The sequence below is a fragment of the Coccinella septempunctata genome, chromosome 2, assembly GCF_907165205.1.
Source record: "Coccinella septempunctata chromosome 2, icCocSept1.1, whole genome shotgun sequence".
Lineage (NCBI taxonomy): Eukaryota > Metazoa > Arthropoda > Insecta > Coleoptera > Coccinellidae > Coccinella > Coccinella septempunctata.
The window spans coordinates 5,073,716-5,086,970 of record NC_058190.1 but is presented as its reverse complement, the minus strand read 5'-3'; the positions used below and the strand labels follow the sequence as shown (position 1 = coordinate 5,086,970).

At 36.8% G+C, this 13,255-nt stretch overlaps 1 protein-coding gene across 1 annotated transcript; it reads right to left on the bottom strand.

Annotated features, from left to right (window-relative positions):
- Positions 1-7,679: 7,679 nt before the first annotated feature.
- Positions 7,680-11,328, bottom strand: LOC123308817 (ankyrin-3-like). The gene is made up of 2 exons (XM_044891672.1): positions 11,106-11,328; positions 7,680-8,779 (listed from the first exon to the last, which is right to left on the bottom strand). Exons 1-2 carry the CDS (start codon positions 11,326-11,328, stop codon positions 7,680-7,682), a joined length of 1,323 nt encoding a protein of 440 aa, XP_044747607.1.
- Between the last annotated feature and the right edge of the window lie 1,927 nt (positions 11,329-13,255).

Below are 13,255 nucleotides of genomic sequence, written 5' to 3'. Positions count from 1 at the left end.
AATGTAGGTATGAAAATATAGGATTTCGATCACGCTGACTCTATTGCGAGCAATTTCGAAAGCTTGTCTCCCTTCGTTCAGATTTTCATCTTGGAAATGGCATTTTTCAAAAATTGCAATTTTTAACTTGCAATATCTCCTGTTATATTCGTCTGATCCAATTGGGATTTCCGGTACTATGATCAGCATTGCCAAGGCTTCCACCCTAGCCTAAAAACTCGATTTTGACAATCTCAATTTTTTGGATGAAAAATGAGCAAGGGGTTAGACCCCCCTAAAATGACCTATTTGCTACTCTGTCTGGAAATCAGGATGTTCTATTACTATCCTAGGGTATGGAGTGCACAGAATTTGTTCCGAAGATTGTAGAAAACCAAACAGTTGATGCTTCAATAGAGAGTTGTACAACAGAGAGCTCTTCGAATTCAACTCGAAAATGAAAAGTGGAAAAACAAAAAAAATTTATTTTCCTCTAAACAGGACCAGATATTTGAAAAGTTGGTATGAAAATATAGGTTTTCGAACACGCTGAATCTATTGCGAGCAATTTCGAAAGCCTATATCTCCCTTCGTTTAGATTTTCATCTTGGAAATGGCATTTTTCAAAAATTGCAATTTTCAATCTGCGATATCCCCTGTTATATTCGTCTGATCTAATTCGGATTTCCGGTTATATAATCAGCATTGCCGAGGCTTCCACCCTAGCCCAAAAACTCGATTTCGAAAATCTCGATTTTTTCGATCAAAAATGAGCAAGGGGTTAGACCCACCTAAAATGACTTATTTGCTACTCTGTCTGAAAATCAGGATGTTATATTACTATCCTAGGGTATGGAGTGCACAGAAATTGTTCCAAAGATTGTAGAAAACCAAACAGTTGATGCTTCAATAGAGAATTGCACTCCAGAGAGCTATTCGAAGTCAACTCGAAAATGAAAAGTGGAAAAACAAAAAAATTATTTTCTCCTAAACAGGACTAGATATTTGAAATGTAGGTATGAAAATATAGGATTTCGATCACGCTGACTCTATTGCGAGCAATTTCGAAAGCTTGTCTCCCTTCGTTCAGATTTTCATCTTGGAAATGGCATTTTTCAAAAATTGCAATTTTTAACTTGCAATATCTCCTGTTATATTCGTCTGATCCAATTGGGATTTCCGGTACTATGATCAGCATTGCCAAGGCTTCCACCCTAGCCTAAAAACTCGATTTTGACAATCTCAATTTTTTGGATAAAAAATGAGCAAGGGGTTAGACCCCCCTAAAATGACCTATTTGCTACTCTGTCTGGAAATCAGGATGTTCTATTACTATCCTAGGGTATGGAGTGCACAGAATTTGTTCCGAAGATTGTAGAAAACCAAACAGTTGATGCTTCAATAGAGAGTTGTACAACAGAGAGCTCTTCGAATTCAACTCGAAAATGAAAAGTGGAAAAACAAAAAAAATTTATTTTCCTCTAAACAGGACCAGATATTTGAAAAGTTGGTATGAAAATATAGGTTTTCGAACACGCTGAATCTATTGCGAGCAATTTCGAAAGCCTATATCTCCCTTCGTTTAGATTTTCATCTTGGAAATGGCATTTTTCAAAAATTGCAATTTTTAACTTGCAATATCTCCTGTTATATTCGTCTGATCCAATTCGGATATCCGGTTCTATGATCAGCATTGCCAAGGCTTCCACCCTAGCCTAAAAACTCGATTTTGACAATCTCGATTTTTTGGATAAAAAATGAGCAAAGGGTTAGACCCCCCTAAAATAACCTATTTGCTACTCTGTCTGGAAATTAGGATGTTCTATTACTATCCTAGGGTATGGAGTGCACAGAATTTGTTCCGAAGATTGTAGAAAACCAAACAGTTGATGCTTCAATAGAGAATTGCACTCCAGAAAGCTATTCGAAGACAACTCGAAAATGAAAAGTGGAAAAACAAAAAAATTATTTTCTCCTAAACAGGACCAGATATTTGAAATGTTGGTATGAAAATATAGGTTTTCGATGACGCTGACTCTATTGCGAGCAATTTCGAAAGCCTGTCTCCCTTCGTTTAGATTTTCATCTTGGAAATGGCATTTTTCATAAATTGCAATAAACGAATTAATTCAGATGCATAACATCCGCAGATAATTAAATCAACGAATGTTACGATCTAAATCGAACTAACAAACTACCATCGCTCGAAGTATTACCAGAATTTTCATTTCGTCGACAAAGAGTAGATGCTGACCATGGTTTCGATCTTATTTGACCTCGTCAGAGCAACAAAACTCAATTGTCAACGAAATGCTATGAATTGCCGGCTCCTTTTATTCCATATCAGTAGCGGGTATGATGTATAAATACATCGTACTGACATCTTTTCATTCATTGCTTCATCCCGTTACCGGGAATAAATCTACAAAAAGAAGAAGGAAAAAAAAAACAAAATTCGAACAGACTTGTAACTTCTTAGTGCTAGTTGCGACTGTGTGCCCTCCTGTGACTAAAGAGACCCAACCGTGACCTGCAGATCCTTCCACACTCAGGGCATGGATAGTCTCCAACCAGATCCGGCCGCCGCTGTATCCTTCTCGATTCTCCATTATAACTGTGGACCAAAGACCTCCACTGTGACCTGTCTAACGCTAGTTGTTCCCAGTTATGATTAGCATTAACTGATTTTAGGGATTGATGTAGTGTATCCTTAAACCGCTTATACTGGCCTCCTGGTTTCCGGGCTCCCTCAGTGAGTTCGCCGTATAGAGCTATTTTGGGGAGTCTTGTGTCTTGCATCCTCAGAATGTGGCCGCTCCATCTGAGTCGGGCCCTCGTTACTTGAGTCTCAATTGTTGTACAACTCGCGCGATGCAAGACTTCTGCATTCGAAACTTTGTGGAACCATCTGATGTGCATTATCTGTCTTAGATGACGTTGCTGCGTCTGTTCAAGCTGTTTGATATGTCGCCTGTAGGGAGTCCAGCTTTCGCTTCCGTAAAGAAGCGTTGGGAGGACCACTGCTCTGTAAACAGCTGTCTTGGTCTTCAGATTGAGGTCGTGATTTTGGAACACTCTGTCCTTCAGCTTCCAGAATGCCCGTGATGCCGAATTGATACGGTTGTGTATTTCCGTGTCAAGGTTAGCCCTAGTATTTATGAAGCTTCCCAAGTATTTGAACTGCTCGACCTGTTCTAGAGTTTCATTGTCCAGGCTGATATCTGTTTGAAGGCTTTCTGGCGGACTTACCAGGATTTTGGTCTTGTCAATATTGAGTCTAAGGCCTAAAGCTTCGTATATATGTTTATAAGTGTCCATCATTATCTGTAGATCCTCTGAGCTGCTAGCGATGAGTGAACAGTCGTCTGCATATTGAAGTTCCGTGATAAACTTGGTACGGGTTTTTGCTCTGAGGCGCTTTAGGTTAAACAGGCCTCCATCAAATCTGAATCTTATCCCAACACCTCTTACGGGCATGCTCATGTCAGCAATTATCGATACAGCTATGGCGAAAATATTGAACAGTGACTGACATCTGACAGAGAAACGGGAACCAACCCAATTCAATTTCCTAACTCTCAGAGCGAAGATAGCAGTATGCATCCATATGCTTTATTCCCATATTGCAGATATCGTATATTACTATAATTAAGCAAGGGAAAAAGCGCGGAAAGGTTCGGATCATGGCAGTAACCGATCTGCCGCGGACATGTAAAATAAGAAATGGATCACGCATTCACAGTAAGGCAGGTAAATAATAAACGAATTAATTCAGATGCATAACACCCGCAGATAATTAAATCAACGAATGTTACGATCTAAATCGAACTAACAAACTACCATCGCTCGAAGTATTACCAGAATTTTCATTTCGTCGACAAAGAGTAGATGCTGACCATGGTTTCGGTCTTATTTGACCTCGTCAGAGCATACTGCTATCTTCGCTCTGAGAGTTAGGAAATTGAATTGGGTTGGTTCCCGTTTCTCTGTCAGATGTCGGTACGATGTATTTATACATCATACCCGCTACTGATATGGAATAAAAGGAGCCGGCAATTCATAGCATTTCGTTGACAATTGAGTTTTGTTGCTCTGACGAGGTCAAATAAGACCGAAACCATGGTCAGCATCTACTCTTTGTCGACGAAATGAAAATTCTGGTAATACTTCGAGCGATGGTAGTTTGTTAGTTCGATTTAAATCGTAACATTCGTTGATTTAATTATCTGCGGATATTATGCATCTGAATTAATTCGTTTATTATTTATCTGCCTTACTGTGAAGGCGTGATCCATTTCTTATAAATTGCAATTTTCAATCTGCGATATCTCCTGTTATATTCGTCTGGTCCAATTGGGATTTCCGGTAATACAATCAGCATTGCCAAGGCTTCCACCCTAGCCTAAAAACTCGATTTTGAAAATCTCGATTTTTTTGATCAAAAATGAGCTAGGGGTTAGACCCCTCTAAAATGACCTATTTGCTACTCTGTCTGGAAATCAGGATGTTCTATTACTATCCTAGGGTATGGAGTGCACAGAATTTGTTCCGAAGATTGTAGAAAACCAAACAGTTGATGCTTCAATAGAGAGTTGTACTCCAGAGAGCTCTTCGAATTCAACTCGAAAATGAAAAGTGGAAAAACAAAAAAATTATTTTCTCCTAAACAGGACCAGATATTTGAACTTTTGGTATGAAAATATAGGTTTTCGAACACGCTGGCTCTAGACTCTATTGCGAGCAAGTTCGAAAGCCTGTCTGCCTTCGTTTAGATTTTTATCTTGGAAATGGCATTTTTCAAAAATTGCAATTTTTAATTTGCGATATCTCCTGTTATATTCGTCTGATCCAATTGGGATTTCCGGTTTTATAATCAGCATTGCCAAGGCTTCCACCCTAACCCAAAATTTCAATTTCGAAAATCTCGATTTTTCGGATCAAAATTGCACTTCAGAGAGCTATTCGAAGTCAACTCGAAAATGAAAAGTGGAAAAACAACAAAAATTATTTTCTCCAAAACAGCACAGCAACATTTGAAATGTTGGTATGAAAATATAGGTTTTCGATGACGCTGACTCTATTGCGAGCAATTTCGAAAGCCTGTCTCCCTTCGTTTAGATTTTCATCTTGGAAATGGCATTTTTCAAAAATTGCAATTTTTAACTGGCAATATCTCCTGTTATATTCGTCTGATCGAATTGGGATTTCCGTTTATATAATCAGCGTTGCCTAGGCTTCCACTCTAGCACAAAAACTCGATTTCGAAAATCTCGATTTTTTTGGTTCAAAAATGAGCAAGGGGTTGGACCCCCTCAAAATGATCTATTTGCTACTCAGTCTGAAAATCAGGATGTTCTATTACAATCCTAGAGTATGAAGTGCACAGAGCTTTTTCCGAAGATTGTAGAAAACGACACAGTTGATGCTTCAATAGAGAATTGCACTTCAGAGAGCTATTCGAAGTCAACTCGAAAATGAAAAGTGGAAAAACAACAAAAATTATTTTCTCCAAAACAGGACTAGATATTTGAAATGTTGGTATGAAAATATAGGTTTTCGATGACGCTGACTCTATTGCGAGCAATTTCGAAAGCCTGTCTCCCTTCGTTTAGATTTTCATCTTGGAAATGGCATTTTTCAAAAATTGCAATTTTTAACTTGCAATATCTCCTGTTATATTCGTCTGATCCAATTGGGATTTCCGGTTATATAATCAGCATTGCCAAGGCTTCCAACCTAGCCTAAAAACTTGATTTCGAAAATCTCGATTTTTTGGATCAAAAATGAGCAGGGGGTTAGACCGTTCTTAAATGACCTATTTGCTACTCTGTCTGGAAATCAGGATGTTCTATCACTTTCCAAGGGTATGGAGTGCACAGAATTTGTTCCGAAGATTCTGGAAATTCGAACAGTTGATGCTTCAATAGAGTATTGCACTCCAGAGAGCTCTTCGAAGTCAACTCGAAAATGAAAAGTGAAAAAATAAAAAAAAAATATTTTCTCCTAAACAGGGCCAGAGATTTGAAATTTTTTTATGAAAATATAGGTTTCCGAACACGCTCAATCTATTTCGAGCAATTTCGAGAGCCTGTCCCCCTTCGTTTAGATTTTCATCTGGGAAATGGTATTTTTCAAAAATTGCAAATTTCACTTGAGAATTGTTTATTGAGAAAAAAACTGCTCGATTTCTTTAACTAATGTCAGCAGTAAACTTCTCACAGCTGGCGTCATTTTTTTTTAGGCTTACCTTTTGAAATAAAGTCTTTTTCTGTCGACCAAATCAAAAGGAATATTCAATTGATAAAAGTAAAATCTTCAAACTGTCAAAAGAAATGAAAAATTGGGTTGGATTGCAGATGATTTCCTCGCCATTCTCACAAATTTTCCATAGCGCCCTTCTTTCAGATCTTTTCGTACAGATCCCTCCGATTCAGGCAGTTATAGTACCTTATTTTCTGGACCCTAAATGGATTAACCCTCTCATCACCCCCGACTCTAGAAATATGGGTGTTTCAATATAAAATCAGATTACGGAACGCCGAGTTTACGAATTATCTTGTACGAGAATTATACTGAATAGAAATGATTAATATCTACAGAAATCTAATGAATCGAATTAATGCCTTCCTTGTCGCAATTACGAACTAGCTACATGGCGTATTTATAAATGTACTGACATCATCAAGAGCCTCCAACAGATTTTACTTCAAAATAGCGGACGAAATGATTCGTAAAAGGCTAATTTGTAAAATAAATATTTTGTTGCGAGAATGCTGAGCAGACATACTGAAAAAAATTTGTAATTGAGCCGGCAAACGTTCTGTCATAGTGAGGTAATATTGTAACCGGGAATAAAATAAGAGATAAGAAAAAATTATTAGAATGGTATGAAAAGTAAAAAAAATCATTGCCTAGACTTGGGCAATTTATAGAATTTGGCATGCAAAAAATTCGTGATTTAAGGTTTGAATAACCAGAACACCCCCTTATTCACCAGATTTGGCTCCATTGGACTATCATCTCTTTCCTCAACTGAAAAAAAGTTGAGAAGGTAATAAATTTGCTTCCAACGAGCAGGTTATGAAAGCTATGGAGGTCTGGTTTGCAGAGCAAAAAGAAACATTTTTTAAGGTCTAGAGACGTTGCAGGTTCGCTGTAATAAATGTATCCAATTAAGAGGAGAATATGTTGAGTAATAAAATATTTTGAACTTGAAATTTCGTTTGGTACTATATTTGGTTATATATATAATTTTTCAATATATCCTCGTATTTTCAAGCACTGTTCAAAGAATAACAAAATATATATCAATTATTCACAATGGTGTATTTACAAATAGAGTTATTCACAATATTTCATAGTTATTTAGGTACATAATTATTCACAAAACTGTATTCACATAATTATTTACATAGAGGTTTATATTAACAATCATTTACATAGTATTTACATAGTTATTTACAAAAGTGAATTCTTATATAGTTATTTATATAAGTGTATCTACATAGTTACACATTTGCATAAGTGTAGATATTTACATACTGGTTTATATTCACAATCATTAACAAAAGCCGATAATGTTCTAAAAGTTCAAGTTAAATAGATAATAAATTATTATTATATCATATTATCATAAATTATACTTTTATAAATAATAATAGATATCACTTGAAAGTTCATTATGTTGTTAACTGTTTTCTTCAATTAGTATGTTGTTCGGCAGTCTTAACATTTTCCATGTCGATTATAGAGAGATGATCCGTTACCATTTTCACAAAAGGTGACGGCATTTTTCCCTCCCAATATCGGTTCAACATATCCGATGAAACTGCCATAAGTTTTTGTCGCCTTTTTGCCTTGGCAAACTTATAGGCGATCTCTCGACCGTAAATTGGATAAGTCCCCACTCGGTATTTTCTCATTGCGCCAATTATTGAAGGGTTATTAGCGTACCTCGCTAACTCTGCTACAGATTTCGTTAGAAGCCTCCAATAATTGACGCTGGTGTTCCTAATTTTTCTTTTCCTGAGCTTCTCTATTTCCCGGTAACATTTTGCCAGATATTCAGTTAACCCTTCCCGCTGGCTCAAATATTCCTCCAGAGCTCTGTTGATTCTGGTGCCCTTCGAGATCTCCAGAGCTATATATTTGAGCACGGTCTGTCCAAGCGGGGTGTTCTCTAACAAAATCCTCCTCAGATATTTCAGAACAGGCACCGCTTCTTGTTCTGTAATATCTAAGTTGGCACCGTTCCGGAGAAATAGCAAAGCTACAGGTGCATTTTTCTTCTTGATACACCAAGAGAGTGGGGACAATCCTCGGCAGTCCTTGACATTCAGATCGGCTCCTCTGTCCAGAAACACCTCCACCAATCCTTCTGACACAGCCGATGTTTCGGAGAATTTAATGAAGAGTTTATGCAGCGGTGTGCAACCTTCATTATCCGTTGCATTCAAATTCCGATCACACTCTATATACATCTTTATTATCTCCTCATCTTCCGCATGGTAACAAGCTGAATGAAGAGGAGTTTCTCCCAAATCGCTCCTCAACTCCATGCTTGCCCCATGTTTTATCAGTAGATGGAAAAGATCTGCTCTGCCAGAAGAAGCTGCATGGTGGAGAGGTGTCTCCTTAACAAAGCATCCCTTGTTGACGTCGGCTCTCATGCCCAACAAAATCTCGGCAGTTTTGTAGTATCCTCTTCGGATAGCCGAAATGAGCGCTGTGTGCCCGAAAGAATTCAGAGGTGTGTCCACGTCTTCGAAATACTTGAACATCAAGTGTATCATTGATTGGTCTGAAAATAAAAAAGAATATTAGAATGATCCACAGAGCGTTATGTTCACGAATCTTCTTGGTGTCCTGATATAAGAACGCGATAAACGGAAATCGTAAATTGAGGTCATCAAGGCGGATTGTGGATTCATGTTTTAATTACCGGGAAGTAGAAAAATTTTTGAATTTTTCCATACAGGGTGAGTCTTTGACGCGTACAAATATTTGAACAGTAGATTCTTGAGGACAAAAGAAATATTTTTTCCTGTACTTTTTTTCCGATTCGGCCCTGATAGAAATTCATTTTCAAGTTTTCATAATGGGATGTGCCACCCCTGGAAAAACAAAATATCCTTCAGAATAACTAGCTAAATCTGTTATATTAAACATCAGTCATCAGGGGATCTTTTAAGCAGAGTTGTATTCGGCCAAAGTACAGGGTGTCCGAGTTATTGTGGAAACCGAAGGAGCTAGAAGAAAAAGTTGATTACAAACCTTAACTTTAATCGATTGAACTTTAATTTTTTATAAACCACCTTAATACAGGGTACTCCGTTTTCTCCCTGTTGGTATCAACTTTCTTATTTTGAATGGAACACCCTGTAATTATTCCATTTTTAAATTCCTTTACAAATTTTAAGATAACTTTGGTATGACAACCATGGTCTTATATGGCACCGATTCTGAGATATTCGACTTTTTCCTAAAATTTTGGCAGCTGTAGGTGCTCACTAAAATAGCTGATACTAGTTCATTAATGAATGTATCAAAACCAAATTTTGTCTAGCTCTGGTCAACATATTGTTTCATATGTTACATTTCTTTTTTTAGCAATCTGATAAATGGGTCTTCAAAAATTGAAGTTAAAAATTCAAATAGAAGTTCAATCGAAATTTAATTTTTTCAAATGGCAACCTATATTTTTTCTTGTTCATCATGTAGAGCAGGTTAAAATGAGCAAAAAATTTTTTTAACTTTTTCTGTAATGTTAACAGTTTCAGAAATGTGGACGAAAAAGTGCATTTTAAAAACCAACAATAATTATTAGTTAGTGTTGCTACTATATAGTTGGCTTCGATTTGTTTGATAAATTTAATTAACTAGATTGACTAATGAAAGACAAAAGACTCTTTTACTCCTAATCAGTACTCTCTCATAATAAAATTAAATTATTTCAATTTTAAAGGGAGATTCCACTAACAGATAAATTCTTCTCAAAATAATCAAGTAGTTGTCTCACAATACAAAAAAACTCAAAAATATACAATTAGATAAGTGCTAGTTTCCATAGTTACCATATTCTATCAGCTCAATTAATTAATTATCGTTGATTGTTACGGAAAAATGCACTTTTTCGTCCATATTACTGAAACTTTTCACTTCACAGAAAAAGGTTAAATATATTTTTTGCTCATTTTAACCTGCCCTACATGATGAACATGAAAAAATATAGGTTGCATCTCAAAAAATTAAGTTTTGATTGAACTTCTATTTGAATTTTTAACTTAAATTTTTGAAGACCCTGTATATCAGATTGCTAAAAAAAGAGATGTAACAAATGATCGAATATGTTGACAAGAGCTGGGCAAAATTTTGTTCTGATACATTCATTAGAAAGCTAGTATCAGCTATTTAAGTGAGCACCTACAGCTGTCAAAATTCAAAGAAAAAGTAGAATATCTCAAAATCGGTGCTATATAGGACAATGGTTGTCATACCAAAGTTACCTTAAAATTAGACAAGAAATTCAAAAAAGCAAAATATACAGGATATTCCATTTAGAATAAGAAAGTTGATACCAACAGGGAACAGAGCACCCTGTATTAAGGTGGGATGTAAAAAATAAAAGCTAAATCGATTACAGACAAGTTTTGTTCTCAACTTTTTCTTCTAGCTCCATTAGATTCCACAATAAGGTATAGAGACACTTTAACTCGGACACCGTGTACCCAATTTTTCAAATTTCACAGATACTTTTTAATTTTTGAACATCAAATTACTTTAATTTTACAAAACGTCCAAATATTTATTAGATAGCGTCCAACTTAGTTTAATGACTTGGGTTCTTTGGTATCTTTTTTATGCTCTTAATGGGATGAAGCATTCGTTTTTTTTTCACGATTTTGTTTTTGTTTCCCAAATAAAAACATTGGTCTTGGTCACCTTTAGTGTATCTATTTATATCTTTTACTTTTACCCTCCAATTTCTTCTATCGACTTCTATTATCGAGGTGAGGGCACTTTGAGTATAAGAAGGAATTATTAATGATTTTTTTTCATCATAAGATAGTCAACTATAAATAGGTGTTTGTCATTCGTGGTATAGTAATTTGAATAGATCTACTCACTTCCTCCTTGAAATATCAGGTCGGCTATAGTTCCTCCGCACCATTTCTTCAACGGATTGGCACCATTCTGCAGAAGGAATATTATTTTCCTTTCATATTCCCTAACAGATCTTGAATCCACATCCTGGGGCCGATACACATATAATCTCACTGCGACTATTCCCATAGGTGTAACGCCAGTTGGACTTTCGCAGTCGATGAAAAACTTGCCAGATTTCACCATTTTTTAAAGAGACTCGAACGTTCCATGAAGGCATGTTTCATGCAGAGGATAATCCTGGAATAATCTCCTATTCATGTCCATTTTTGAATTTTTGATCGACAATAAACAAGATATATTTTATTATTATTCGCGTTAGATATTATTCTATATAGATAGATTTACTTTTATATAACACTGATACTTTTTTATTTCGTACGGAAACACTCTAACTGAACACTTAGATTCGCAAATTCGAAAATTCAACCGACTTTTTTTTTTTTTTTTTTTTTTTTTTTTTGGTGTAGCAGGGGGAAAATCTGCAAACAGACGAACACACCCTCTGCTGAGGGGGAACAGTGTGGGGATTCTCACTCTCTGAGCTCGAGACCCACTAAAAACCCTTAACTGCTTCTTCATAGGTTCCGGGCATTTTGCCTATTAACCAGTTGACTCTTATGGTTTCTGGACTCTCACACGATCATAGTCGTGTTGATAGTTGTATGCTGCCTATAGCTTTTATAGGTTAAGCTCTTCTTTGGTTACATTTAAATCCTTAACTGATCTCTCGGTCTTCGGTGGTAGGTTCTTGACCTTCTAGCTTCTTCTGTTGGATCGTAGTCGACTAATCTTCGTAGTTCCTCATTTGGATGTTGTTTGGCTTTGTCGAATATCCTTTCCGCCTTTCTCTTCATAAATTCTGTAACTGGTTCCCATTCCAAGTCCTTGTAGATTTGTTTGTTCCTAACAAACCAGGGTACGTCCATCGCCATTCTAAGGAGTTTATTCTCAGTGGCCTGTATTCTCTTGATGTGGGTCTTGGCTGCGAAGCCCCATGCCGCCGATCCATATGTGAGTTGTGGTCGCGCAATAGTTTTAATCATCGTCAACTTGATGTTCTTATTCATATGACTTCTTCTGCCTATGAGTGGATAAAGTTTACTCATTGCGGCTTTTGTTTTATCAACAGCACATTTGATGTGGTTTTTCCATGTAAGTCCTCTGTCAAGCGTCACTCCTAGGTATGTTGCTTCATTTTTCCATTCAACCTCTTGTCCATCAACTTCAAGGTTTTCTTCCATCCTCAATCTTCTCTTTTGCAGTAATATTGCTTGAGTCTTTCTTCCATTGATTTGGATTTTCCATTTGATGCACCATTTGAGTAATTCATCTATGGCTTCCTGCAGTCTCCGGTGTATGATCTCTGGGCGTCGATGTCTGAACGCTATTCCTGTGTCATCTGCGTACAAGGTGAGCATATTCCTAGCATTCTTCGGGATATCATAAACGTATATTACGTAAAGCAGAGGTCCAAGTACCGATCCTTGAGGCACTCCCGCTTTCAATTGTCTGGTTTGAGAGGTTGCTCCATCTATCTTCACATAAAAGTTTCTATTCCTCAGATAATTCCTTATAATCTTGCATAGCTTGGTCGAATATCCTGCTCTTTTCATCTTGTAGATTAGGCCTTCGTGCCATACTCTATCAAAAGCTCTCTCGATATCCATCAGAACTAATCCTGTGGCCTGTTTGGTCTGCATTCCTTCGGTGACGTATTCTATGAGCCGTAGTAATTGGAGTTCAGTCGAGTGTTCTCGTCGAAATCCAAATTGTTCGGGTGGGATTATCTTCAACATTTCTGTTTCCTCATTCAGCCTTTTGGCGATAACCCTCTCGACGACTTTTCCTAGTGCTGATAGTAGGCTGATTGGTCTATAATTTTGAGGAAATTTCCGTTCCTTTCCAGGCTTGTTGAAAACTATCATTTCTGCAGTTTTCCATCTCTTTGGGTAGTATTCGGTCCTCATCACTCCGTTTGTTATATTCGTCAAGGCTGCTATTCCTTTTCTAGGCAATTTCTTCAACATATAATTCGTTATCCTATCTTCTCCCGGTGCTTTCCGGTTTTTCAGTTTCATTATGATCTCTTTGATTTCTGTTGGTGAAGCCG